At 41.3% G+C, this 26,275-nt stretch overlaps 1 protein-coding gene across 1 annotated transcript in view; it reads left to right on the top strand.

The window, feature by feature from the left end:
* The window catches only part of LOC121863878 (vitamin K-dependent gamma-carboxylase-like), a 67,011-nt gene extending 45,864 nt beyond the window's left edge, over positions 1 to 21,147 (top strand). Inside the window, exon 6 of the mRNA XM_042362793.1 lies at positions 20,993 to 21,147. Coding sequence (XP_042218727.1) covers positions 20,993 to 21,089 — 97 coding nt within the window. The 3' untranslated portion in view covers positions 21,090 to 21,147. The remainder of the gene's footprint in view (positions 1 to 20,992) is intronic.
* Positions 21,148 to 26,275: the final 5,128 nt, after the last annotated feature.

Consider the following 26,275-nt stretch of genomic DNA (forward strand, 5'->3'; position numbering starts at 1 on the left):
GACTGGAGAAACTTACCAGCCAGATCCAGGCTCAAGACTCCCATTAGATGTGATTACCCAACTCTGATTTCGAAGTTGATCAGAGACATTTTCATTTTTAGTTAGTCTTTGTGGGATGTGACAAAACAACAGTATTTCATCTCAACATTGAAGTACATGTTTCGTTAAGATTAAACCTTCTTTAAAGTTCGTTTAAAAGATTATTAAATTAATGAAAAATTATTATCTTGTTACTAGAATAAAATTGAACCATGTTATTTTTTATTTTTCAGCATATTTACAGTACCTTTTTTTTACACTGTCAATTCGTAAAATAATAGGCATTTATAGTTATACACACACACACCCAGGAATAATATATATATATATATATATATATAATATATATATATATATATGATATATATATATATGATATATATATATATATATGGTATATATATATTATATGGGTATAATCACGTAGGATAGATTCCATATGTTATGGCTAAGCCCACCAGGCGACCTCACCCAAAATGCACTCACTTTCCACTCATGATAAAACCTAAAACCATCCACATTATTTGGAATGTCTGTTATGGTCTCTTAAGCCTCGTATTTATTGAGTGGTATTCGCATGCTCTCACTTAAAGGGAACCAATGATATTTACTTAATATGTGTATATGTGTTGAGCTTAAAGACCAAATTCGCTCACTGAACGGAAAAAAAAACGACCACAACATTTTCGGGACACAATATTATTTTCAAAAAGCAAAATTCTTATTGTGGGTTCCTCCAAAACAGCCACAATGTGTCATGGAAGGCCTTAACATTCCAGAACTCGAAATAATTATAGTACCGTTTTGTAGGTGCCGAGTTTTTGTTCACAACGTGGTCTGGCAATAGTTATGTTGTCAGAACGCGATCTGGCAATAGTTATGTTGTCAGAACGCGATCTGGCAATAGTTATGTTGTCAGAACGCGATCTAGGGGTTAGGTTAGGTTACGTTAGGTTACGTTACGTTAGGTTATGTTAGGTTACGTTACGTTAGGTTACATTAGTTTACGTTAGGTTAGGTAGCCATAAAAATTGCCGACAAACATTTCTACCATAGGAGAGGGTGTGGTTCCACTGCCCCCTCCAATTTCTACCAAGTTTTAGCGAGAAGCTTAGATTTCAAAAGACGAATAGTTCCTTTGACGTGCTTCTTCTACATATTATTTTATGGATATTATATTTTTATTTTACAAATTTCAATGTCTTCCTGTAATTGAGTGCATGTCAAAACCACTTAATGAATAAAAGGCATGAAAGACCGTAAAGAACGTCAGATATAAGGTGGATAGTTTAAGGCTTTATCATGAGTGTGGTTATTGGTGGTGGTGATCACTGCGGGAACGTTTGTAGTAGTCCTTATGGTAACAGATAACTTGAAGGTAAGTTTAGAAATAACACATAGAATCGATTTCACTATAATTATACCCATCCTATTCATAATTAAATAACGCCACAAATTCTGAGACAATGTCATGTCGACTAGGACCCATATCCCAAAAGTGGACTATGGGTGACATTTTAGGGTAAACGTTAGTAAATAGGCTATATATATATATATATATATATATATATATATATATATATATATATATATATATATATATATATATATATATATATATATATATATATATATATATATATATATATGTGTGTGTGTGTGTGTGTGTGTGTGTGTTAGGTTTGATTACTCAGTTCAGTTCTAGTCACCCTACTACAGAAAGGATATAGCATCGCTAGAAAGAATTCAGAGTAGAATGACAAGACTAATCCCGGGCATTAGGAACCTTAAATACAGAGACAGGTTAAAGCATCTTAATTTGCACTCCCTCGAGAGACATAGAGTGAGGGGCGATATGATTGAGGTGTATAAATGGAATTCAGGGCTAAACAAAGGTTATATAACAAAAGTACTCAAACTATCCAACCAGGAGCAAACTCGTAGCAATGGTTTTAAATTATATTAGGCAAATTTAGATTTAGGGGCGAGATAGGTAAACATTGGTTTGGAAATAGAGTAGTGGATGAGTGGAATAAGTTACCAAACATCATCATTAACTCGAATATGCTGGATAGCTTCAAACATACTGTAGGGTGGATGGATAATTTTATATGAGCGATAGTGGTTGGGTGTAAATGGGACTGCCCAGTGAGCTTTTTCCTGTGACTTTTTTCCTGTGACTTTTTTCCTGTGACTTTTTTCTGTGACTTTTTTTCTTGTGACTTTTTTCCTGGATCCCTTGGATCGTGAGTACACCCATTTCTGGTCAAAACGAGCCAGGAGACCAGGCGGTGGATGATGCAATATCGCGCCACACCTACCCCAGCATCGCTGTAGCGCCACTTGACTTCAGGCTATGCGGTATGGTACAATAACAAAGGAAATCTCAATAATTAATAGGGAGAAAGTAAGGCCCATGATAAAATATCAATATAAATATGAAGCACGTATCCGTGATGTGCATAAAACCAATCAGTGTTTTATAGTTTACTTGAGAAAATTTCTTTATTGTAATTTTACATTTGCCATATTTTGATTACCTCTGTTGCCTTATCTCTCTCCTGATTTTCTCCTGTAGCATCTAGGTGATAAAATGGCCAATAAGGCCAACATGAATGACCCCTGCCTGACATTATATCAATATAAATATGAAGCACGTATCCGTGATGTGCATAAAACCAATCAGTGTTTTATAGTTTACTTGAGAAAATTTCTTTATTGTAATTTTACATTTGCCATATTTTGATTACCTCTGTTGCCTTATCTCTCTCCTGATTTTCTCCTGTAGCATCTAGGTGATAAAATGGCCAATAAGGCCAACATGAATGACCCCTGCCTGATTGACTTTGCCTTGGCTGTTACTGATCTACAGTAGTGTGGTGACTGAGGACTATTTTTTTACCAGAATTGAAAAATTTTCCAAGTCAATATCAACCCCATTCATTGACAACTGGCACAACTTTTACTGCAGAAGAGACTTTTATCTAGGGTTGGGGTGGCAACGCCCGGGGGTAAGGACATTGTCTGCATCCCTGGAGCGTGATATTGTCACTCCAGAAAGGTGGTTTCGCCAGTAAAGACAGGTCAGGGTAAGTGGGAGTAAAAAAACAAGCAAGTCATGAGGAGTAAAATTGGTTACTCAGGACAAGGGGTAAAACAGGACCAGGAAAGGGTGGGTTTAAATGTATACTATACAAACAGTAGGAGCATTAGAAATAAAATAGACTTACTGAGAGCAGTTGTATGACCGAGAATGTAGACGTCATAGCAATCACCGAAACTTGGATGAATCTGACGAGCAGGAACTTTTTATCAGAGTACCACATACAAGGGTACAACCTTTTTCACAAGGATAAGGGAGGTAGGAAGCAATGGCGGCTCCTGCATAGGGCTACAGAGCTGCAGTCCCCCCAGACACTCACTGCCAGGCGTATGATTCCTTTAGAGAGACAGCTGAATAATACACTACCAACAAATATATCATTTTATATGTTATTTAATTATTTTCAATACGTTGCTAAGTGAATTTTCATTAAAATCAGACCAAAATTTAAGTTACTTTCATAGTTGCTGTCAATGCTGTACGATTCATGTCTGTTATTAATTGGCGCCGCCGCCTCACCACTTCTGGAGACAATGAGCTGCACTTGAAGCAGCTCAGTCTCGTACAACGTGTTTACATTGCGTGTGGACGGTGTGGTTAAATCGTGCTTTCTTTAATTACCCTTTGACGATGGAAAATCGAGTGAAGTATTTGCAAAACATCAACTTTTCCCAGCTGACATTAAATGAAAAGACTGAAATCAAAGCAAGAGGAAGACCTACACCAGTTTTATCCATTCAACAGAACAGTACAAGCAGGAACAAAGAATATACACGCCAGTTTAACATCAGTGTTTATCAGAAATGTGAATGGCTCTGTGGTTGTGACGAGGCAAATACTTTATTCTGCTTTCCATGCTTATTGTTTGGTGGGGACTCGGCATGGACGAAAAGTGGTGTGACTGACTTGAGGCATTTGCCACAGAAAATAGTGAAACATGAGCAGTCAGCCAAACATATGAATAACATGATTAATTTATCGTTGCTGGGTAAAGTGAACATTGCAGCTCAGATTGACACAGCATACAAGCTCTCAGTTGCAAAACACAATGAATAGGTGAAAAAAAACAGAGATGTGTTATCCAAAATCATAAACTGTGTAAAATTTTGTGGAAAATTTGAACTCCCTCTTAGAGGACATGATGAAACAATGAGCTCTAAGAATCCGGGAGTATTTCGTGGATTAGTTGATTTTGCTTGTGAACTGGATTCTAGCTTAGATGCTCATTTAAAGACCGCTACAGTTTTTAAAGGAACATCTAAATCAATACAGAATGAACTTTTAGAATCAATGTTGGAAATTTGCCATCCCTTCTACCACCAACACTACTACCATGCCCTGGGAATTCGTGGACATCAACTACAACTCATACCTGAGGTAGGTCAAATTTGTGTATCCTACTGTTGTGTGAGGCTTGCAGTCCCTCCATTTTATTTTTCACGAGCCGCCACTAGTAGGAAGGGGGGAGGGGTCGCACTCGCCAAGGATGCATTAAAATGTTGTATTAATAATTCAATAAAGGGTGAAATAGGAACCGAGTCAGTATGGGTAGAAATTGCGGATGGAAGAGAAAAACTAATTATGGGAGTGAGTTACAGGCCCCTAAGTCTTGGGAAAGAAGCAGCAAAAAACAACAACCTCTACATTATGGGGGATTTAAACTTCATAAATATTGACTGGGACAACATTATAGGTTACTATGAATCTGAAGACTTCTTAGACGCAGTACAGGACAATTTTTTAAAACAACCAATTACAGAACCTACAAGAGGTAACAATATATTAGACCTAGTATTAACAAATAAAGAAAATATTATCAAAGATATCACAGTAGGGGAAGAACTAGGTAACAGTGATCACAGAGAAATCAGGTTCACCTTAAATTGGGAAACGAAAAATAATGACAATATGGCCAGAGTCCCAAACTTTCGATCAGCAGATTATCAGGGGTTAAGAAGGTACCTAGATGAGGTCTCCTAGGAACAGTTAGGTCAGTCCCCCGGTAGGAACGGGTGAGGTCACAGGCGACACAACACTTGATCATTACTATAATATATTCACTAGTATACTACGTAAAGCACAGGATCAAAATATACCATAAAGAAAAATTAGGTCAAATAAGAATGAGCGAAGGTGGATGACCAAAAAACTTAAACATGACATAGGAATAAAGAAAGGAATTTATGAGAAATTAAAGGGAAAGGAGGAGCTTCTCAGAAATAGGTATCATGAACTCTCTAGGAATGTTAGGAAAAATGTACGGAAGGCAAGGAGGGAATACGAAATCAGGATAGCAAGAGAATACAAGGCGAATCCCAAGGGATTTTTCCAGTTATATAGGACAAAGGTCAAGAACAAAGTGGGGCCTTTAAAGTCATTCTATTTTACTCCCCTATGTCAGTTGATTTTAATATTGAAGCGGGGCCTTCTCAGATGGGTCCCACTGGTCGGGAAGGTTGTGTACCCCAGGGCCGACCTGATCATCATCAAGTTACTGGGGCCTCAACTGACGCCACTGCGGTTGCTGGAGGATCAGCTTTTTTCACACTTCATTTTTCAACATTCACTGCCTGAGATCCAATTTTCCTTCTGTGGAGCACCATCTATTAACCTCTTCCCTCAACCTCTTACTACTTTCCGAACTTCAACTGACCAAAGCAGCTTCACCCAAACCTTTTCAAGTCTCCAACTACAACCTTTATACCTCTTTCCGTTCTAAGGGAGGTGTATGCGCCTACTGCAACACACGTACACCTATAGCTCGACTCACGGATCTTGAATCTTCCTTTTATGATGTCATCTGGCTCAAAATATCTCTACCTTCTGTGACTATTTTTCTTTGTTTCCTATACTGTTCTCCCAACTCTACCAACTATTTCGAACTCTTTAACTATCTCACTTCTTGCCATGAGTCATTGCTATCCACACACCCCAACACCGAGATCCTCTACCTAGGGGATTTCAATGTACATCACAGAGAGTGGCTTGGCTCTGCAAGGGATGACCCAGGTGGAGCTGAGGCACTCCCTTTTTCCTTACTTAATGATTTGGAACAAATAATCAAACACCCTACACGCGTTCCTCATCGTCACGATCAACTTGCTAACATTCTTGATCTTTGTTTTACCTCTAACCCCTCACACTATTCATACTCAATTTCTGCCCCCTTAGGGTCTTCTGATCACAACCATATTTCTATTAAATCAAACTGGGCACGACCACCTCCCCCACCCCCCTCTAAACGTCAACTATGGCACTATCGGAGGACAAGCTGGCAAGCCTTGTGAGAATTCTTCACCGACTTTCCTTGGGATGAATGTTGCTTTTCCACTCGGGACGCCTCGGTATGTGCTGACAGCATTGCTAGGGTTATACAGGGTGGTATGAGTGCATTTATCCCATCTTCTACCAAAACTTTCACAATACAATCTTGGTTTGATCGCTCCTGCTCTCTTGCTTGCAGGGTGAGAGATAGGGCATATCGAGCTATGAAACTATCTCCTTCTCCTATTACCCACTCCTCTTTCATTACTTCTAGGAATCGTTGTAAGGCTATTCTTCGTAGGGCCAAGCGGAATTTTATAAAAAGAAAGACCGCTGTCCTGACTAATTCTTCCTCTAGTAAATCCTTTTGGTCCTTAATTAAAAACACCTGTAACAACTTCTGCACTCCTTCTTTTCCTACGCTCCTCCGACCCGATAACTCTATAGCCAACTCTTTAATTGACAAAGCCAACCTCTTTGGCACCTTAATCTCCTCTAATTCCACCTTAGACGATTCCCACTCTATCCCTCCTAACCCTGCACCTCCTACTGAACCTATGCACTTTCCTATAATCTCCACTCGTAGGGTTGCCGGTGTGTTATCCAGGTTGGATATGAGTAAGGAGCATGGACCGGACGGAATACCCCCTCGTGTTCTGAGGGAGTGTGCTGAAGCAATGGCCCCTGTGCTTGCTCGCCTCTTTCGCCTCTGCCTCAAAACCCAAACGTTTCCTTCTTCTTGGAAGCAAGCCTTGGTTCAGCCCATCCCGAAGAAGGGTGACCATTCTAATCCCTTTAACTATCGCCCCATTGCCCTAACTTCATCCCTCTCTAAGATTTTCGAAACTACCTTGAATTCCCATTTTCTCCGTCACCTTGAACGCCTTTCTCTTTTGTCGGATAACCAGTATGGCTTTCGCCAGGCGAGATCTACTGGTGATGTGCCCCCTCTTGCACCCATCTTTGGTCATCCTCTCTTAGGGATCATGGGGAAACTTTCGTCGTGGCCCTCGACATCTCCAAAGCATTTGACAGGGTATGGCACAAGTGTTTGCTATCTTAATTTCCCTCTTTTGGTTTCTCTCCTCCACTTTGTTTTCTCATCTCTAGCTTCCTTGAGAACCGAGCCATAGCAGTTGTTGTCGAGGGATCGCTCTCTCGCTCTTTTTCTACCAGTAGTGGTGTCCCAAAGGGTTCTGTTCTTTCACCTACTCTCTTCCTTCTTTTTATCAATGATTTACTTCACACTACAACTAATTCTATACATTCTTACACTGATGATTCTACTCTTCACTCTTCTTCACATTTTCCCCTTCCTCCTAACTCTCCAACTAGATCTGTTTCTAGAACTGATTTCATTACTTCTATCAATGCGGATCTGTGCAGCATCTCTGAATGGGGAGTTAAAAACTTGGTTAAGTTCAATAGTAATAAAACTCAATATTTACCAATTACACTTTGTAAATTAGACGATCTCCCACCAATTACATTTCAGGACGCTATCATCCTGCCAAATTCTGAAATAGATATGTTAGGCCTCACCATTCCCTCCAATATGTCCTGGAAATCACATATCCTTAATATAGTTAAAGCTGCCTCCCGAACTTGGAAATGCTGTACAGATGCCATAGCTACTTCACTCCTGAGAAGTTGCTCCAAGTATATAAGGGATTCATTGGTCCTAACTTGGAGTACTGCTCTCATATCTGGGGTGGCTCTTCTTCTGTCCAACTATTAGATAGGGTGGAATCAAAGGCATTTCATCTTCTTAACTCTCCTCCTTTAGTCGAAAATCTCTCTTCCATTTCTCTTCACCGCAATGTTGCTTCACTCTCTCTCTTTTACAGGTACTTTAACGGGCTAGTTTTCCGGCATCTTCGTGGTGTAGATTAACACAGTATAACCTTTTTCTAGGAATGTTAAGAAAAATGTACGGCAGGCAAAGAGGGAATACGAAATCAGGATAGCAAGAGAATACAAGGCGAATCCCAAGGGATTTTTCCAGGTATATAGGACAAAGGTCAAGGACAAAGTGGGGCCTTTAAAGTCAGAGAGAGGGGAAATGATCGATGACAGTGAGAAAATAAGCAAAGCATTAAACAGCTACTTCTTATCAGTTTTCACAGAAGAAATTCACGAGGAAATTCAAATGGTGGAACTGATATTTAGGGGAAATGAAGAAGAGAAATTAAAGCATACCACCATGAGGAAAGAGGATGTTCTTAAGAAGATAAATAAATTAAAGAAGTCAAAATCCCCAGGGCCGGATGAAATTTCCCTCGAGTTTTGAAAGAGTGTAAGGAACAGATTAGCTGACCCTCGTAAATTTATTTTCAAAATCATTAGACACGGGAGTTGTGCCAGACTTGTGGAAACAGGCAAATGTAGTACCCATATTCAAAAAGGGAGACAGAGCATCAGCTTCAAATTACCGGCCGATTAGTTTGACGTCAGTAGTGGGGAAATTTCTTGAATCAATTATAGCAAATAGTGCATTTAAAGAACTGATATTTAGGGGAAATGAAGAAGAGAAATTAAAGCATACCACCATGAGGAAAGAGGATGTTCTTAAGAAGATAAATAAATTAAAGAAGTCAAAATCCCCAGGGCCGGATGAAATTTCCCTCGAGTTTTGAAAGAGTGTAAGGAACAGATTAGCTGACCCTCGTAAATTTATTTTCAAAATCATTAGACACGGGAGTTGTGCCAGACTTGTGGAAACAGGCAAATGTAGTACCCATATTCAAAAAGGGAGACAGAGCATCAGCTTCAAATTACCGGCGGATTAGTTTGACGTCAGTAGTGGGGAAATTTCTTGAATCAATTATAGCAAATAGCATCAAATTGCATTTAAAGAAAAACACATTAATCTACGACTCTCAACATGGGTTTACAAAGGGAAAACCTTGTCTAACAAATCTGCTGACGGTTTTTAGAAAAGTCTTCGAGGTAGTAGATCATGACGAAAATTACGATGTTATTTATTTCGACTTTAGCAAAGCGTTTGGCAGAGTACCTCATCAGAGGCTTCTGAGAAAAGTTAAGTCTCATGGTGTCGAGGGGAAAGTTTTAAATTGAATAAAATCATGGCTAACCGATAGAACACAGAGGGTCAGCGTAGATGGTGTTAAATCTGAGTGGGGCAGTGTAACCAGTGGGGTTCCCCAGGGGTCAGTGCTGGGCCCACTCTTGTTCATAATCTACATAAACGATCTACTGTAGATGCTGGGATCAGCAGTGACATAAGCAAGTTTGCGGATGACACCAAAATAGGGCGGCAGATTAATTCAGGGCAGGATGCAAATGCACTACAAGAGGATTTAAATAAACTGCAGGAGTCGTCAGAAAAATGGCAAATGAAATTCAACAACAGCAAGTGCAGCGTACTTAATATTGGAAGAACAAATACTGTCAATGCATACAGCCATAACAACATCAACCTAGAGAAGTTTTCTTGAGAAGGAGACTTAGGGGTACTTGTAAGCCCGGACCTAGGGCCTAGAAAAGAGTGCGTTAATGTTCGAAATAAGGCAAACAGAGTATTTGGTTTTATATCTTAGAAGTGTAAGTAATAAGAGTGCAGAGGTCCTATTGCTACTATATCTTGTGCTAGTCAGGCCGTATCTCGATTATGCTGTTCGGTTCAGGTGCCCTTATTATAGAATGGATATCAATTCACTGGAGTCGGTGCAGCGAAGAATGGCGAAAATGATTCCGGGACTTAGAAACCTTCCATATCAAGATAGGTTAAAGAAACTAAAATTGCATTCCCTAGAAATACGAAGAGTGTGGGGAGATATGATAGAAGTATTTAAGTAGGTAAAAGGAATCAATAAATGAGATATAGATAAAGTTTTTATATTATCAGAGCAGGATAGGACTCGTAGCAACGGATTTAAGTTGGATAAGTTTAGGTTTAGGAAGGAGATAGGAAAGTACTGGTTCACAAATAGGGTGGTGGACCTCTGGAGCAAGCTTAGCAACTTTGTAGTAAGTAATGGAATGCTGGACAGTTTTAAGAGGAGGCTAGATTGATTCATGGATGATTAAGAGTGGTAGTAACTCTCGACAGGAGCTGCAATGCACTGGCCAACCGGCCTATTGCAGACTCCTTACTTTCTTATGTTCTTATGTAGTCAAGCATGTGAATGGACACCCATAGCGCTTGGCTGTCTTGCACCTTTGTTTGGTCTGGAACGGACCAAAACAATCCAATCCTGTGAAGGCAAAGGCAGGCTTTCCTGGGTAGGTCCGATCTGCTGGCAGCACAGCCTCCTTTTGATGCATGGGCACCCAGTTGTTGCGGCGGCAGACGTTGCATGCTGTGGAAATCTTATCTAGTAGACCACGACACTTAGGTATCCAGAAATTTTGATGGAAGAATGAAAGAGAGTGCTCTTTTCCAGAATGACCTACATGTACTGCATGTGTTTTTCGTACAATTAGCGTAGTCACCAGATGATCACGTGAGAGCAGTATTGGCCCATCATGTGTTGTCGCCCATTCACGGTGCAGCCTTCCTCCAACCCTCATCAGGCCATCTTCAGACATGTCAACCATTTCTTTGCAGATGAGCTTTATTTCTTGTTGGTACCGCTTTCTCTGTATCACTCTAAAAATTGCTGTCTTGGCTTATCATAACTCTGATACACTTAACACGGTGATGTTTGCTGTTGGTGTTTTATCTTTGAAGACGTTGACATTCCTCTGGATCCAAGCTACTCCTCTTTGAAGCTGGAGCCAAGAAGAGTATTTTTCCCACAGGCACTGCAAGTGTTCTTTGGTCATGTCTGAAGGTTCCAAGTGTTCCCTGAAGAAAGCAGTGATGGGTAGGGAAACACCGGGCAACACTGAAGTCCATTTATTAACGGATAGGAGAAATACAGGTGGTGACTTGCGTGTGCCATGCACGGCCCACAGAGTCAGACTGAGACTGCCTTGCCATATGGCAGCCTCGGGGCAATGTTGCCACATAACACGTGCAGTGTTGCCACGTAATTATATACATAGCTGCTACTCGGCACAGTAGCTTATATACAAGGTTGCTACTTGGCACAGTAGCTTAGATATATAACCTACACTGTCTACTATGAAGGTCAGTGAAGTCACGTCCCTTTTCGCTTCAGGATAGCCCTCGAGTTCCATGTCAACCTGCAGTGCCTTTGGCCAATGCTTGGGAGGTAGCCTTATGAGCCTTGTACCCCGGGTCCAATGACAATCCTCCACCCTTTGAGAAGCGATTAACCTTCGTGTTGCATCATCTGCCGGGTTCTGCTCTGAGCTGACATGTCTCCATTGCCTCATGTCCATGACCACTTATACCCGACACTTTTGCAACAAAGCTATGGAAGCATTTCCCAGCATTACCAATACACTTCAACACTATCATACTATCCGTCCAAACCACAAAGTTCGCCAGTGGTACACCGAGTTCATGTCGCACTCTTGTGTCAGTATGTGCTGCCACTACGGCGGCGAAAAGTTCTAGCCGTGGTATGGTTTGTTGCTTTAAAGGTGCTAGTCTACCTCTGCCACACACAAAAGAACAGTCAATTCTTCCTTCCTGGTCTACAGTCCTCATGTAGGTGACAACTGTATAAGCTGATTGTGAAGCGTCGCAGAAATGATGCAACTGAGCAGAAGAAGTGCGGTTCAGACCAACTTGTGTATAGCAGAGTGGAATCTGGAAGTCATGAAGCAGTTTCAGGTCAGACAACCAACACTGCCATAAGACTAGGTTGTGGTCATGAAGAGGTACATCCCAATTTTCTTGTCGTTTGCACTCGTTCTGGAAGATGATTTTTGTCTTGATGGTGAAAGGTATGAAACCAGGTGGGTCATAGACAGAGCTTTTAATGCTTAGAAGCCCCCCTTGTTGTCCTAGGCCGGATTTGGACTTTTACCTTTGCAGCAAACTGGTCCTTTTCCAAATTCCACATCACTCCCAGGGCTCTCTCTGTGGGCAAATTGTCATACGTGAAGTCCACTTCCTTGATACCGGTATGCCACTTTTCCATGGGGATAGTGCTGAGTACTCCTTTGTGATTACTTATCCATTTTGTAGCTTGAATCCCCCTTTTAGCGAGAGTCCTTGCAGCTGGTGTGCCATGGAGATTGCTTCTTCAGTATCAGTAACAGACACAAGCAAGACGTCCACGTAAAAGCTCTCTCTAGCTATGGTGGTCGCTACTAGGAATTCTGAACCATAATCCTGGAAAGCTCTCTGCAATACATAAGTAGCACAAGATGGACTCCACACTCCTCCAAAGATATGCACTGTCATTCGGTAGGCAGTTTGGGTTCCTGACACGTCTCCATTTTCCCACCAGAGGAATCTTAGGGCATCCCTGTGTTCAGGGTGCACCTTGACCTGATAAATCATGGCTTCAATATCAGCCATCAACGCAATCAGCTCCCGGCGAAATCTTATGAGGACTCCAAGAGATTGTTGTTGAAGTCTGGTCCTTGAGGTACCTCGTTGTTTAGTGAAACATTGGCAAATGTTGCAGCACAATCGAAAACAATGTGAGACTTTTCTGGTTTGTTTGGATTTAGTACCGGATGATGAGGCAGGTGCAAGTTCTTCCAGGATTTGCTGTTAGTTCCCCTTTTGGCACCTTTTCCGCAAAGCCCTTAGTGATCAACTGTTCAATTTCTGCAACATATCTTTGTTTCAGTTCTGCATTTCTTAAGAGGCGCTTTCTCAGACTATTCAGACTCCTGGCAACAAGTGATCTGTTTTCCGGTAGATTAGGTGGTTCTCGCCGGAATGGAATGGGAAATTGGTAGTGTCCACTTAGCATCGCACCTGTAGATGACCGGAGCTGGACGACTCTTTTGTCCTCCAGCGACACTGGCGCATCTATTGTAGCTATTTGATAGGTCATCTCCAATTCCCAAAAGCGCCTTACTTGTGCCTCTAAACGTGTCTCAGCAGGAGGGAGAGCTGGTGGTGAGCCCATGACAGCAAGAGTAGGAACATTTTCATGGGCCATTGGGCCATTTGCAGTCCATGCGAGTTATGTCCTCACTGCAAATGGTGCCCCATCTCGTCTTGTCCGGCACTCTTTTGGAATCAAGGCTCTTGGACAGTCCTTCCCTATTAGTAGTTCAACGTCTTAGGCGGTATGATTTCTCGAAGATGTTCCCAATCCATTACATCCGTACTGGACGCTACTGAGTCTCCCAGTGACTGGAGCAAGCGATGCCTTTGACTTCCAAGTCTATCTCCAATGTGTGTCGTTGTTCTTCATGGGTAAGAGTGTCAATTAAGAGTGACACTGGTTTTCCATACGTCTTCAATCGCTGCAGTAGAATCTTCGCTCAAAAGGACCTATTACTGCCGGAGTCCAGGAGTGCATTCGTTCTTGTCGTGCGCCTTAAGTTCGGCCCTTTTACCTCCACCCTGCTCTTCTTTAGTCTTTGACTGGGTCCTGCCTTCTCCCTCTTGGTTGACTCTCCAAAGTCCCAATATGGTTTCTCACGTCGGCCTCCATCTTCATGACCTCGTGACCTCTTGTCGCGTCGTTCATGCCAGTCATCTTGTTGTGTAGGTTCCGACCTTTCTCTCTTGATGTCGTGGTTCCTCTTGATTGAGTAGTCACATGTGCCCCTAGTCCGTTCATCACGGTCACGAGACTCTTACCTGTTTCTTGGCTCTGGCGTCTATAATCACACCTTTCCCTTTGCGTGGACTTGGGAGAAGGGTGTAACCATCTGGAGTGTAACTCTGACACCCATCAATGTCACACGGTGAGTATCCCGTCGGACGAGCATTGGCCTGGTTTCCCTTTCTGAGACGCAGGAAGCAGTACCATAATCGTTGTACAGTTCGGGTTCTATCAGATACTGCCAGAGTACGAAACTTGAAGCATCGATTCAAGTTATGATCTTCTGAGCAGAGCGAGCAAGCCTTACACTCTGCGCCCGTGACAGCCAGCCCCACAGCACGCCTGCTAGTATTATTGCCGGCATATCGTCTATCTCTGGCTCCCCATGTTTCTGTGTATGTCCCTCTCGCATTTCCAGTACCAGAGGTCTTCTGTATGAAAACCCAGAGATGTTCTTACCCTGGTTCCTTTTCCCCTTGAGCTTGAAACTCCTCTATTTTGCTTCGGAATTTCTCGCGCAAGTGACTGGATAGCTTCTCAACTAGCAACTCTTTCCCCAGCAGATTGTCAACTTGCCACAGTGTACTGCGGGGCTCTAAGTTACAGACACATATACTCAGCTTATCTGCTAGGCATTGAAGTTCCACTCTGTCATTAGTACGCACTGACGGGGTCAACATCAGGTCCTGAATCTGTTCACTAATAAAGGCATCTTCTCCACCAAATCGTATCCGCAGTGTTTTTAAGCCCGTTGATAGCCGTTTTCTACAGTACTAAATGAGTATAAGTGGTCTTCAATTTCTTCAGAACAAACCTGCAGGAAGATGCGCATCTTCTTAGGATCAGACATCTGGATCTTGTCTACAACGGCATTGAAGCAACGCATAAAACTCCAATAGTAGCTACGGCTTTTCCCTTTGAAGGTATGAAGGCGTATGTCTCGGGAGTGTAAGGCCCATGGTTTCTTACTCTTTATATCTGCAGACTGTGATGGAATAACCTTATTTATGCCAATAGTAGTCTCATTCTTGGGTGTGGTCGCATCACCTTGGTTTCTTCCATGGCTCCCTTTTTCCCTCACCGGTTGCTCCTCCCCCGATGAGGCCGTGCATCTGCGTCAAATTTGCTATGTTGCGTCTTCTTGGCAGGGCCATTGCCCTTCCTTGTAGCTGCTGGCATGACTATACCCTTTTTTGGAGATGAACTCTTCAATGTAGCTTTCCAAACTTTCCATCAGAACACTCCTCCAATGGTCGCTGGTTTCTGGGTTTCGGCTGGTTAGGGGAGTCGTGCCTATCGCTGACAGTTGGTACACTTTCCAGTTCATCTTGCTCTACCGTCGTGGGTTCAGCGGGCAGTGGTTGTCCATCATTTTCCACAACTAGATCGATTTCTTGTGGCCCACTCATTGTTTTCTATGTCCGCCATTTCGTCCAGTTAGGTGTAGTCGTTTGTAATTTGTGGTGGTGCATGGACACAGTTCAGCTGGTCCTGGCAATAGCAGTAAGTACACTATTGTGTCTGGGGAACTGGTACAATCGCACACTTCTGCTGTGCCTTGGGGGTTGTTACAAGCGCACACTTCTGCTGTGCCTTGGGGGTTGTTACAAGCGCACACTTCTGCTGTGCCTTGGGGGTTGTTACAAGCGCACACTTCTGCTGTGCCTTGGGGTTGTTACAAGTGCACACTTCTGCTGTGCCTTGGGGATTGCTACAAGCGCACACTTTTGCTATGCCTTGGGGGTTGTGGTCCTGACACCTTAGGTACACATGTTTTAGTTGAGTATATTAGTTGTTTTGTGAGTAGCTCCAACAATCATAAACCTTCTATCTGCACACTGATGAAGTCTTAAAACTAGATCAAATTCATATCACCGTAGCAAACTATGCAGAGGCCAAAGATCACATGGTCTCAATCATTACCTTTTGGCTGTATAGAAAATGAGATGTGTAGTTCTAGCAGTGCTGTTACATCAGACCGTTCTAGCAGATTAAATCCAATTTATTATTGATACAGGTCTCACTTAAGACATGGTTTCAAATACCAGTGGTTTTGTCTACTAGATAATCGAATGTATATTTGTATCATATGAACATTATCTCGCTAAATTTCATTACAGGCAAGTCAGAGGACAGGCGCTGAATCGTCTTCCTCTCTTTTGTTGTTGTTGGATTTCCTCTCGCTTCTGCAGGACATATGTAATGTTCTGTCAATAAACCGTTAATCAGTATCACTACCACCAAGTCACTCGTATGTTTATTCAACCGACAAGCACTCGGTGTATCCAGTCTGGCTGTCCGCAAGGATCACTGTTTCTGTCGCGCGCTCATACGAATGATCCTGACACAGATCCAAGCGGCAGACAGCGCGCCTGATTCATAACGAACACTAACACTGCCGCGCGCCCGACCAAAGAGATTTGGCACCGGATGACTCTATTTCGACACAGGTCCGCGGGGCGGACATCGCACCTAATTCACAACGAACACTAACACTCCTGCGCGCCCAACTGAATAGATTTGGCACTGGATCACTCTATTTTGACACAGGTCCACGGGGTGGACAGCACACCTGAACGCAATGAACACTAACACTCGCGCACTAGTCCGAATTATTTTGCCATTGGTCGTAATTGGGATATCACAGATGTTGAGAAGTTTGTGAGACATTTGTATGGCACCCCGAACAACACACAGCTGATGACGCCAGAGTTCACGTTTTTAGGAAGGCCAAGAAGACTCTGGAAATGTTGTCACCGACAAAGGATGCCCTTGAGCTCCACGCCAAGCGGGCAAACTATCAGACCAAAATATGGCTCCAAGCTGACAAAGACAACGAAGATGTTGAAGATCCGGTGGACACTTCAGCCTGGAAGTTGGAAGATGAGAGCCTCCTACTAGAGTGGACAAGACTTTCTACAATCCCTGAAGCCTGCCTGAAGTTTATTGCTTGTCGTTGCAAGAAAAAGTGCAAGACAGATTGGTGCTACTGCTTCAGAAAAAGGATGAAATGTACCCAACAGACAGTAGATCTGTCTCTCTTCGGGCTAAAATCGAGAGAAGCTGGAATGTGCTGTAAGGAAATAATAATTCTGTTCTTAAGTGATTACAATCCACACAATTGTGACTCAGTGAAGCTTTAGGTGCTGTCCATCAATCTTATTATGCACTAACGATGTTAAAATAAATTGTTTTTACAAGCAGACTTGCTCAGTGTTTTCTTATTCGCCAATTAAAATAAAATATCTATATTTTTTTTACCTTGAATTTGACCTTGAGTTGGTAATTCGGATGGAATAAGCGTGTCACCATACGTGTTTATCACTAATTGTGGCAAAATTAAACATTTTGTCAAACCAATTGGCTCAGAATATTAAAAAAAAAAATATATATATATATAACACTGGTCTGCATTTTAAGAAAAATTGAATGATGTTTTAAAACTGAGACATAAATCTGATTCGTTTTGTATCAAGGATTTCAAAATAAACTTTGTTTTGCTCTATCACGTCACACTTTATTACAAATAAGACAAGATAATAGTACTTATACAAATACAACATACAAATATGACAAGATAATAAAAATACGACAATTCAGTAGGCTTCAAAGTTAACTAAACCTAAAGATTATTGTGATTAAGGCTATTTGCCTGTAAATACAGAAATGAATGATATAAATGAATATGTATGAACATAAAATTAGGCTTCTAGGATGGGTGAAACGTTCTCTTTTTTTTTCGATTTCGAGGCCAATCTTTTCACTGACACAATCTCTCTTCAGCACCCAGCAGTAGTCTGCCATCAAATTCATATTCCACCTTCCTTGATACCTCTTTTCCATTTCCTTAATGCCCTGGTGATATCTTTCACCTTGCTCTACACTTAAACTACTTAAATTTTTAGGAAAATACTCAAGATGGGAATGTAAGAAATGCACTTTTACATTCATATTGCAACCCATGATTTTTAAGTTATTCAACATACCTTCAACAATGTTTTGATAGTTTAAATCTTTTCTGTTGCCTAAAAAACTGTACACAATATTCTTGAAACTATTTCATGCTTCTTTCTCATCGATTCTTCATATTGGTGGTCCAACATTAACTTTCGGATTTGAGGACCCACGAAAATGCCAACTTTGATTTTATTCATATGTTACTGGTGGAAATAACCTGCATATGTACCGGAAACAATCACTTTCCTTATCTAGGGCCTTTACAAATTGTTTCATGAACCCTAATTTCATATGCAGAGGAGGCAACAACACTTTCTTAGAGTCAATCAATGGTTCATGAAGAATATTTTTTTAATCTGGCACAAGAGCCTGTCTAGGTGGCCAGTGTTTTTGTCCCAATGTTCACGTCTTGCTCTGCTGTCCCACTCACACAAAAAGCATGGCATTTTCGTGTATCCACTCTGTTGACCAAGCAACAAAGCAATGACTTTGAAATCTCCACACACCAACCAACCATGATCTTTAAAATGAACTTTCTCTAGAAGTATCTACAAATGTTCATAAGTTTCCTCAAGATGAACAGAATGAGCCACAGGAATTGATAAAAATTCATTTCCATTATGAAGTAAAATTCCTTTGAGACTTGTTTTTGAAGAATCAATGAACAACCTCCATTCAGTAGCTGTATAGGTAATGCCAAAATGGTTAATTAAAGCAGACACATTACTACAATAAACCAAGGAGCCTTCCTCTGAAAAATATTAACTAGTTCTTGTTCACATTGCCTATACCATGAAAAATATGTCCCCTTGCTTAATACATTCTTTAATTTCATCCTAGATCTAAAAGTTCAGCAGACTCCTTTGGTAAATTCAAATCCCTAACCAGATCGTTAAGTTCACTCTGGGTAAACACCTCCGGTACATCACTAATATCTTCAGGTTGATAAACATCTCTTCGTTATCTGACGATGAATTACGGTCAGATTCTGATGACACGGACTGCAACACATCTGGCGGAATGGGGACTGGAACCTCAGGACCGTGTGGCACTGGTCTCATGTCAGATGGAATCTTGGGATAAATGATTCCTTGTTTATTTTTTGCATTATATCCCTCTATCTTCACAAAGCAAAAATAACAGTCATCAGCATAATTTTTAGGCTCCCGCCATACCATAGGGACTCCAAATGGCATAACTTTTTTCTTACCTTATTTCCACAGTCTTTAAACCTTCAACACAAGTGCGACATACTTTATATGGCGCCCATGGTTTATGTAAATCACCTATTTTCCCTCCAAAGTACTGTACAGTAGGCAAAATATGCATTTTCACGAATGCAGTTATATCTTGTCGTTGCTTATGCACAACAAAGCACCTACATATGTAGCAGAATACATTTGGATTGTTCAAACATCCACAAGAAGACATATTTACAACAGGAATAATATCTTAGTAGAGCAAAACAAGGAGATTTAACAGTACAGCTGCTGATGCGACACTGAACAATGGCCTTTGCCTCAAGAATTCCATTTGTCAATAAACTTTGCATGATAGACGAAAACTGAAGTCATATCTGAAAGCAACATTAAAAATAGGTTAAGGAACACATATTAGTTTGAAAGCATCAAAATTCATGCAGACCGATGTAATTTTTTGCACAATTTGACCTCGTAAATGACCTTCAACGCCAAAAGCAAGAGTGGCATCCACCTGCACTTTATTCCTCACCCACAGATATAGTAATTTAGCATGAGTGCCAGCTATTAAAAAAAAATGCCGTTCAAAGTAAATTATGTTCTCACTTGATTGTCGAGTGTGTGTTCACTGTTGTATATGCAAAATTTCAGTCTCTTCACATGCCTTTTTTCCACAAGAAAAAAAATAAATGCACACACCTCCACCCATTGTTTATTATTGTTATATATCTTGATATCAGATCACCTGGTATACTGTAGTTACCCACTCAACTGTGGCCAGGTCTTCCTCGAAGTCCCTAATCCCCTGTACAGTCAGAATTTCTGGTGAAGTCAGGTCATTTTTTCATCCATTATAATCCATTTCATTAAAATCTGGAATCCCGAATGAAATATTCTCTCAATTTTTCGTGCTACAGTATTTCATATCTGAATTCTGTATTTTCAAAACGTGCGCTCTACTTTAACGTTACACATAAGATTTTCTCTATTTGACAGGCTAGTTAGAGTAAATTTTCCTGAGTGGCTTCATCTATAAATTGTCAAACGTCACGTAACAGTAACTAAGATTAACAACAACTGGCATTGACATCACATGACAGTAATTATCTCATTATATACATGTGACAATAACTATCACATAACTACACGTGACAATAACTATCACATAGCTACACGTGACAGTAACTATCACATAGCTACACGTGACAGTAACTATCACATAGCTACACGTGACAGTAACTATCACATAGCTACACGTGACAGTAACTATCACATAAATACACGTGACAGTAACTATCACATAACTGCCCATGACAGTAACTATCACTGAACTACACGTGACAGTAACTATCACATAACTAAACATGACAGTAACTATCACTGAACTACACGTGACAGTAACTATCACATAACTAAACATGACAATAACTATCACTGAACTACACGTGACAGTAACTATCACATAAATACACGTGACAGTAACTATCACATAACTACAAATGACAGTAACTATCACTGAACTACACGTGACAGTAACTATCACATAAATAAACGTGACAGTAACTGTCACATAACTACAATGGCAGTAACTATCACATAACTACAGATGACAGTATCTATCACTGAACTACACGTGACAGTAACTATCACATAAATACACGTGGCAGTAACACATTGCAGTAAATAACATTAGCAACACGTGGCATTAACTTTTGTCATTGTTTTATAACTCTTGGTAAAATCTTCCTAACCCTTGTAGATGAGAGCAGTATCAGTACTACCCACCTCACAGAACAGTCAGTATCAATTTTTCCATGAAGGTCTGTGGACGGAGCTGGGAAGGACAGTCACGTCCCCCTGTGGAACTACGCCCACTCAGGACCCAAATCTTCCTGCTGTACTTTCTGGCGGGCGTGAAGATGGACTCAGACTGGCTGAGTGGTTACTCCATGAAGCACCTCGCCCAACATTAGTGTTCGCGCCCTTCAGGTACTGCCCTATATAACCTTGGTACTACCTCTGTATCTGTGTATGTCTTCCTCTGTACCTAAATACCACCATCACCTCTTCTGCCTCATCACATCACCACCTCTACCTCACCATACTCACCTACTCTACCTCACCACCATCACCTACTTTACCTTACCACCATCACCTAATCTACCTCACCACCATCACCTCTTCTACCTCACCGCCATCACCTACTTTACCTAACCACCACCACCTCCTCCAGTTCAACACCATTACCTACTCTACCTCACCACCATTACCTACTCTACCTGAGTACCATCACCTCCTCTATATTGCCACCATCACCAACTCTACCTCGCCATCATCACCTACTCTACCTCACCACCATCATCTACTCCTCCTGACTAACATCTCCTACTCTACCTCACTGCCATTACCTACTCTATCTGACTACCATCTCCTACTCTACCTCACCACCATCATTTACTCTACCTGACTACCATCTCCTACTCTACCTCACCACCATGACCTACAGGCGAACTCGTAACAATGGTTTTAAATTAGACAAATTTACATTTAGGCGCGAAATAGGTAAACATTGGTTTGGAAATAAAGTAGTGGACGACCGGAACAAGTTACCAAATATCATCATTAACTCGAATACGCTGGATAGCTTCAAACATAGGTGAGATGGATATATGAGCGATAGGGTTGGTGTAAATGGGACTGCCCATGTTGGGCCAACAGGCCCGCTGCAGTTTCCTCCATTCTTATGTTCTACCTGACTACCATCACCTACAGTACTCTACCTCACCACCATCACCTACTCTACATGACTACCATCACCTCCTCTGCCTCACCATCATCACCTACTTTACCTCACCACCATCACCTCCTCTACCTCTCCACCATCATTTACTTTACCTGACTACCATCACCTCCTCTACCTCTCCACCATCATTTACTCCTCTTGACTACCATCACCTACTCTACCTCTCCACCATCATTTACTTTTACTGACTACCATCACCTCCTCTACCTGACTACCATCACCTCTTCTTTCTCACTACCAACATCTCCTCAACCTCACCACTATCACCTTCTCTACCTCAGCACCATCACCTCCACTACCTCACCACCATCACGTCCTTTACCTCACCACCAGCACCTCCTCTACCTCACCACAATCACCTCTTCTACCTCACCACCATCACCTCCTCTACCTCACCAACTTCACCTCTTCTACGTCACCATCAGCACCTACTCTATCTCACCATTACTTCTCCTACGTCAATATGATCAACTTCTCGACATCACCACCATTAACCTCATCTACTTCACTATCAGTACCTCCTCTGTCTCACCACCTACCTCCTTTACCTCACCTCCATCACCTCCTTTACCTCACCACCATAACCCATCTGAAAGATATGAAAGGTCTCGTAGCGTCTCAATAAAATACAGAGACTACTGCGCCGACAACATGCTCATGTTTTAAAACGACTTACTAAAAGCTAAGTGGGATTTTGTCTATGCCTCCGACAACTCTTATGTGAGCTGCTGCAACTTCTCTTGCATTTCCAATGCTTGCTTTGATAAATGCTTTCCCCTCAAGACTAAGTCAGTGAAAACTGTATCTATCTCCAAACCCTATATTACAAGTGAAATCAAGGCAATGATAAAAGAGAAGCACAAACTCCAAAGGAAATTTGCAAAAAGACCCATAACTTTCGGTGATGCTTACTGAAGCATCAGAAATAGTGTAACCCAAGTAGTTACAGTAGAAATGCCAGACATAGATATTATACAAAAAACCTCCATTCAGCATCATACAACAGTAACAAACCTGTAATATCATAAATTTTATTCAGAACAGGAACACCCAACCTTGGGCGCCCCACTCAGCTTTTATGATAAATGATTCAGTTACCTTGAACCTTCCCTTATTACCAACCACTTCTACTGACATATAAATTTTGCAAAAAAATCTTTGCAGGAGCATCCCCAATCACAATGGGGAATTTAGAATACCTGCAAAATGAGCTGTTCCTACTCTCTGTCACAGCAGATGAATTACTGACCATCATAGAAATGTAAAAAATGCAGCAGCAGACGACGACAATATACCAATGAACACAATTAAGAAAGTAACCAACCTATTACTACCTGTTCTCCCTACATTTGTAACTCCACCTTCACTAGTGGTGTCTTCCGGATAAACTGAAAATTGCTAAAGTTCACCCAGCATATAAAACATCTGGTGACAAAAGTCTTTTCAAGAATTACTGCCCCATATCAGTCCAACCAGCCTTGAGTAAAATACTTGAAAAGCTAGCATGTAGTAAGCTAAATTTCTTCTGCAGTCTCAATAACACCCTCACAGACTCTCAGTTTTTATTTGGAGCTGGAAGGTCAACTGAGAGTGCTCTTCACATCATACACTAACGACATCTTAAGCACCTTTGATGACAGTCACTTCACAGTCTGTATATTCCTGGACCTCTCTAAAGCCTTTGATACTGTCAACCATATCATCCTTCTTTCAAAGCTTGAACATCACGGCTTTAAGGGCTCATCCCACAATTGGTTTACCTCATATCTGTCTAATAGGAAACAGTATGCCTACTATAATAATCATCAATCTGACTCCTCACCAATTTTGTATGAAATCCCCAGGCTCATTCTCGGTCATGTACTCTTTTTGTTGTACATAAACATTATAGTCCATTCAGCGCACTCATAAAATACAACTTATTTGCAGCTGATAGTAATCTCAATGCCAGCAACTCAGACCTTCATTCCATTAGAGAACTATGAACATTGAATTAACAAGTCCAAGATCTGGGTAATATTAGATAAACTGACCTTAAACCTTCAAAAAGACCCAACACCTTACAAGGAAAAACGTCACAGATTTGAACCCCATGTGTGGTAATACAGTCCTCAAACGCGAACAAAATACTAAATTTCTCAGAGTTATTGTTGATGAGAAATTTAGCTGGAGAAACAACATGCAAGCCATTCAAAGTAAAGTCAATAAACACTCTACAATCACTCACTCTTACAGCAATGAAAGAAATCTATTATGAACTTGTTTACCAACACCTGATACACTGCCACACAATATGGGACCTCATTCTTCACACACGACTCTGAATTGTTGCACACAATAAATTGTGCGGACAATGACCTACTTGAAAAACTGATCACACTAACGAACAATTTAAAATTAGATGATATATCACCTGCTGCATGCCCTGTTGTTTACAAATCTGTCAATCACTTGTGACAATATTATTTCCACTTCGGAAAAAATCAAAGGTACAACCAAGACACAGAAACTAGGATACCTTCCCCATGCACTGCTCTCAGTCCCAGACCTCCATAAAATATTATGGTGTGAAGGTGTGGAACATCATACCCACACCCATCCGAGCAAAGTCTGCAGGCTCCCTTCCTTTAAATCATCTTAAAAATATCTATTGAGTAAGTACTAATATTTTCTGTAATACCTACTTTATATTCCTACTTTTATTGAACCACCAAAACCATTTTATCAGAAATTATCATGTAGATAGGTAGAAATTACCATTGCAATTAATAAATTTGTCAAATAGACATGATAATGACAGCTCTGTCCTCTTGTTACCTTAATAAACCCATGTTGGCTGCTTCCCTCATATCATATTTAAGTATATCAATTCCACTGTAAAGTATATATATACTTAAAATATACTGTAAAAATCAAAATAAATAAATATCGAAATGATAACCGTGGTAACATTCTGATATGTTCCTACTACCACCATGCTATGTACAGTATACGATTCCTGATGATACTGACGCCCGTGTTATTAAACAACATCTTCCCTTGAAGAGGGTCGCCGTGTTTCGACTCAAGTTTAAACTAAATGAGACCTGCCAGGACACTGTAGTACTGTACTTAACGAGTGTGTGATAAATTAACTAATTTCAATATTATAAAGTATATTTATTAGGTTAGTTAATTTTACCGCCACCACCACCAAACTGATACCAATCGTATTATTTAATGACAGTCCGGAAAGCTAACGTTAGCTATTCCCTGTATCTAATAAGGGCCTTACAAAAACTTTCCTTGAATGTTACATAATACTTCCTTGAGATAATGTACAAATATATATAAGGTTGCCATCAAAGCTCAGGCTCTCAACTGACTCAGCCCTGTTAATAGCCCTGTATTGTAGTTTTTATCAAATTTGCATCTGTATTACTTCTGTTCAAATAAACTGTTTCAATATCAATGTCAGCCATCAATCTATTTCACTCCATCACCTCCTCTACCTCACTGCCATCACTCCTCTCCTCACTGCATCACCTCCTCTACCTCTCACCATCACCTCCTCTATCTCACCACCATCACACTCCTCTCCTGCTCACCACTATCACCTCCTCTACCTCACAATCATCACCTCCTCTATCTCACCACCATCACCTCCTCCTGCCTCACTATCATCACCTCCTCTATCTCACTATCATCACCTCCTCTATCTCTGCCATCACTTCTCACCTCACCACCATCACCTCCTCATCTCCTATCATCACCTCCTCTGCCTCCATCATCACCTCCTCATCTCACCACCATCCTCCACTGCCTCACCATCACATCACTCTGTCTCACTATCATCCATCCTCTGTCTCACTATCATACCTCCTCTATCTCACCACCATCACCTCCTCTACCTCACCACCATCACCTCCTCTATCTCACTATCATCACCTCCTCTACCTCACAATCATCACCTCCTCCTATCTCACTATCATCACCTCCTCTATCTCACCACCATCACCTCCTCTGCCTCACCACCATCACCTCCTCTATCTCACTATCATCCACCTCCTCTACCTCTCACCATCACCTCCTCTATCTCTACCATCACCTCCTTTACCTCACCACATCCTCCTCTACCTCACAATCATCACCTCCTCTATCTCACCATCATCACCTCCTCTACCTCACAATCATCACCCTCCTCTATCTCCTATCATCACCTCTCTATCTCACCACCATCACCTCCTCTACCTCACCATCACCTCCTCTATCTCCTATCATCACCTCCTATCTCACTATCATCACCTCCTCTATCTCACCA

This window comes from Homarus americanus, unplaced genomic scaffold (genome assembly GCF_018991925.1).
Source record: "Homarus americanus isolate GMGI-L3 unplaced genomic scaffold, GMGI_Hamer_2.0 scaffold48354, whole genome shotgun sequence".
Lineage (NCBI taxonomy): Eukaryota > Metazoa > Arthropoda > Malacostraca > Decapoda > Nephropidae > Homarus > Homarus americanus.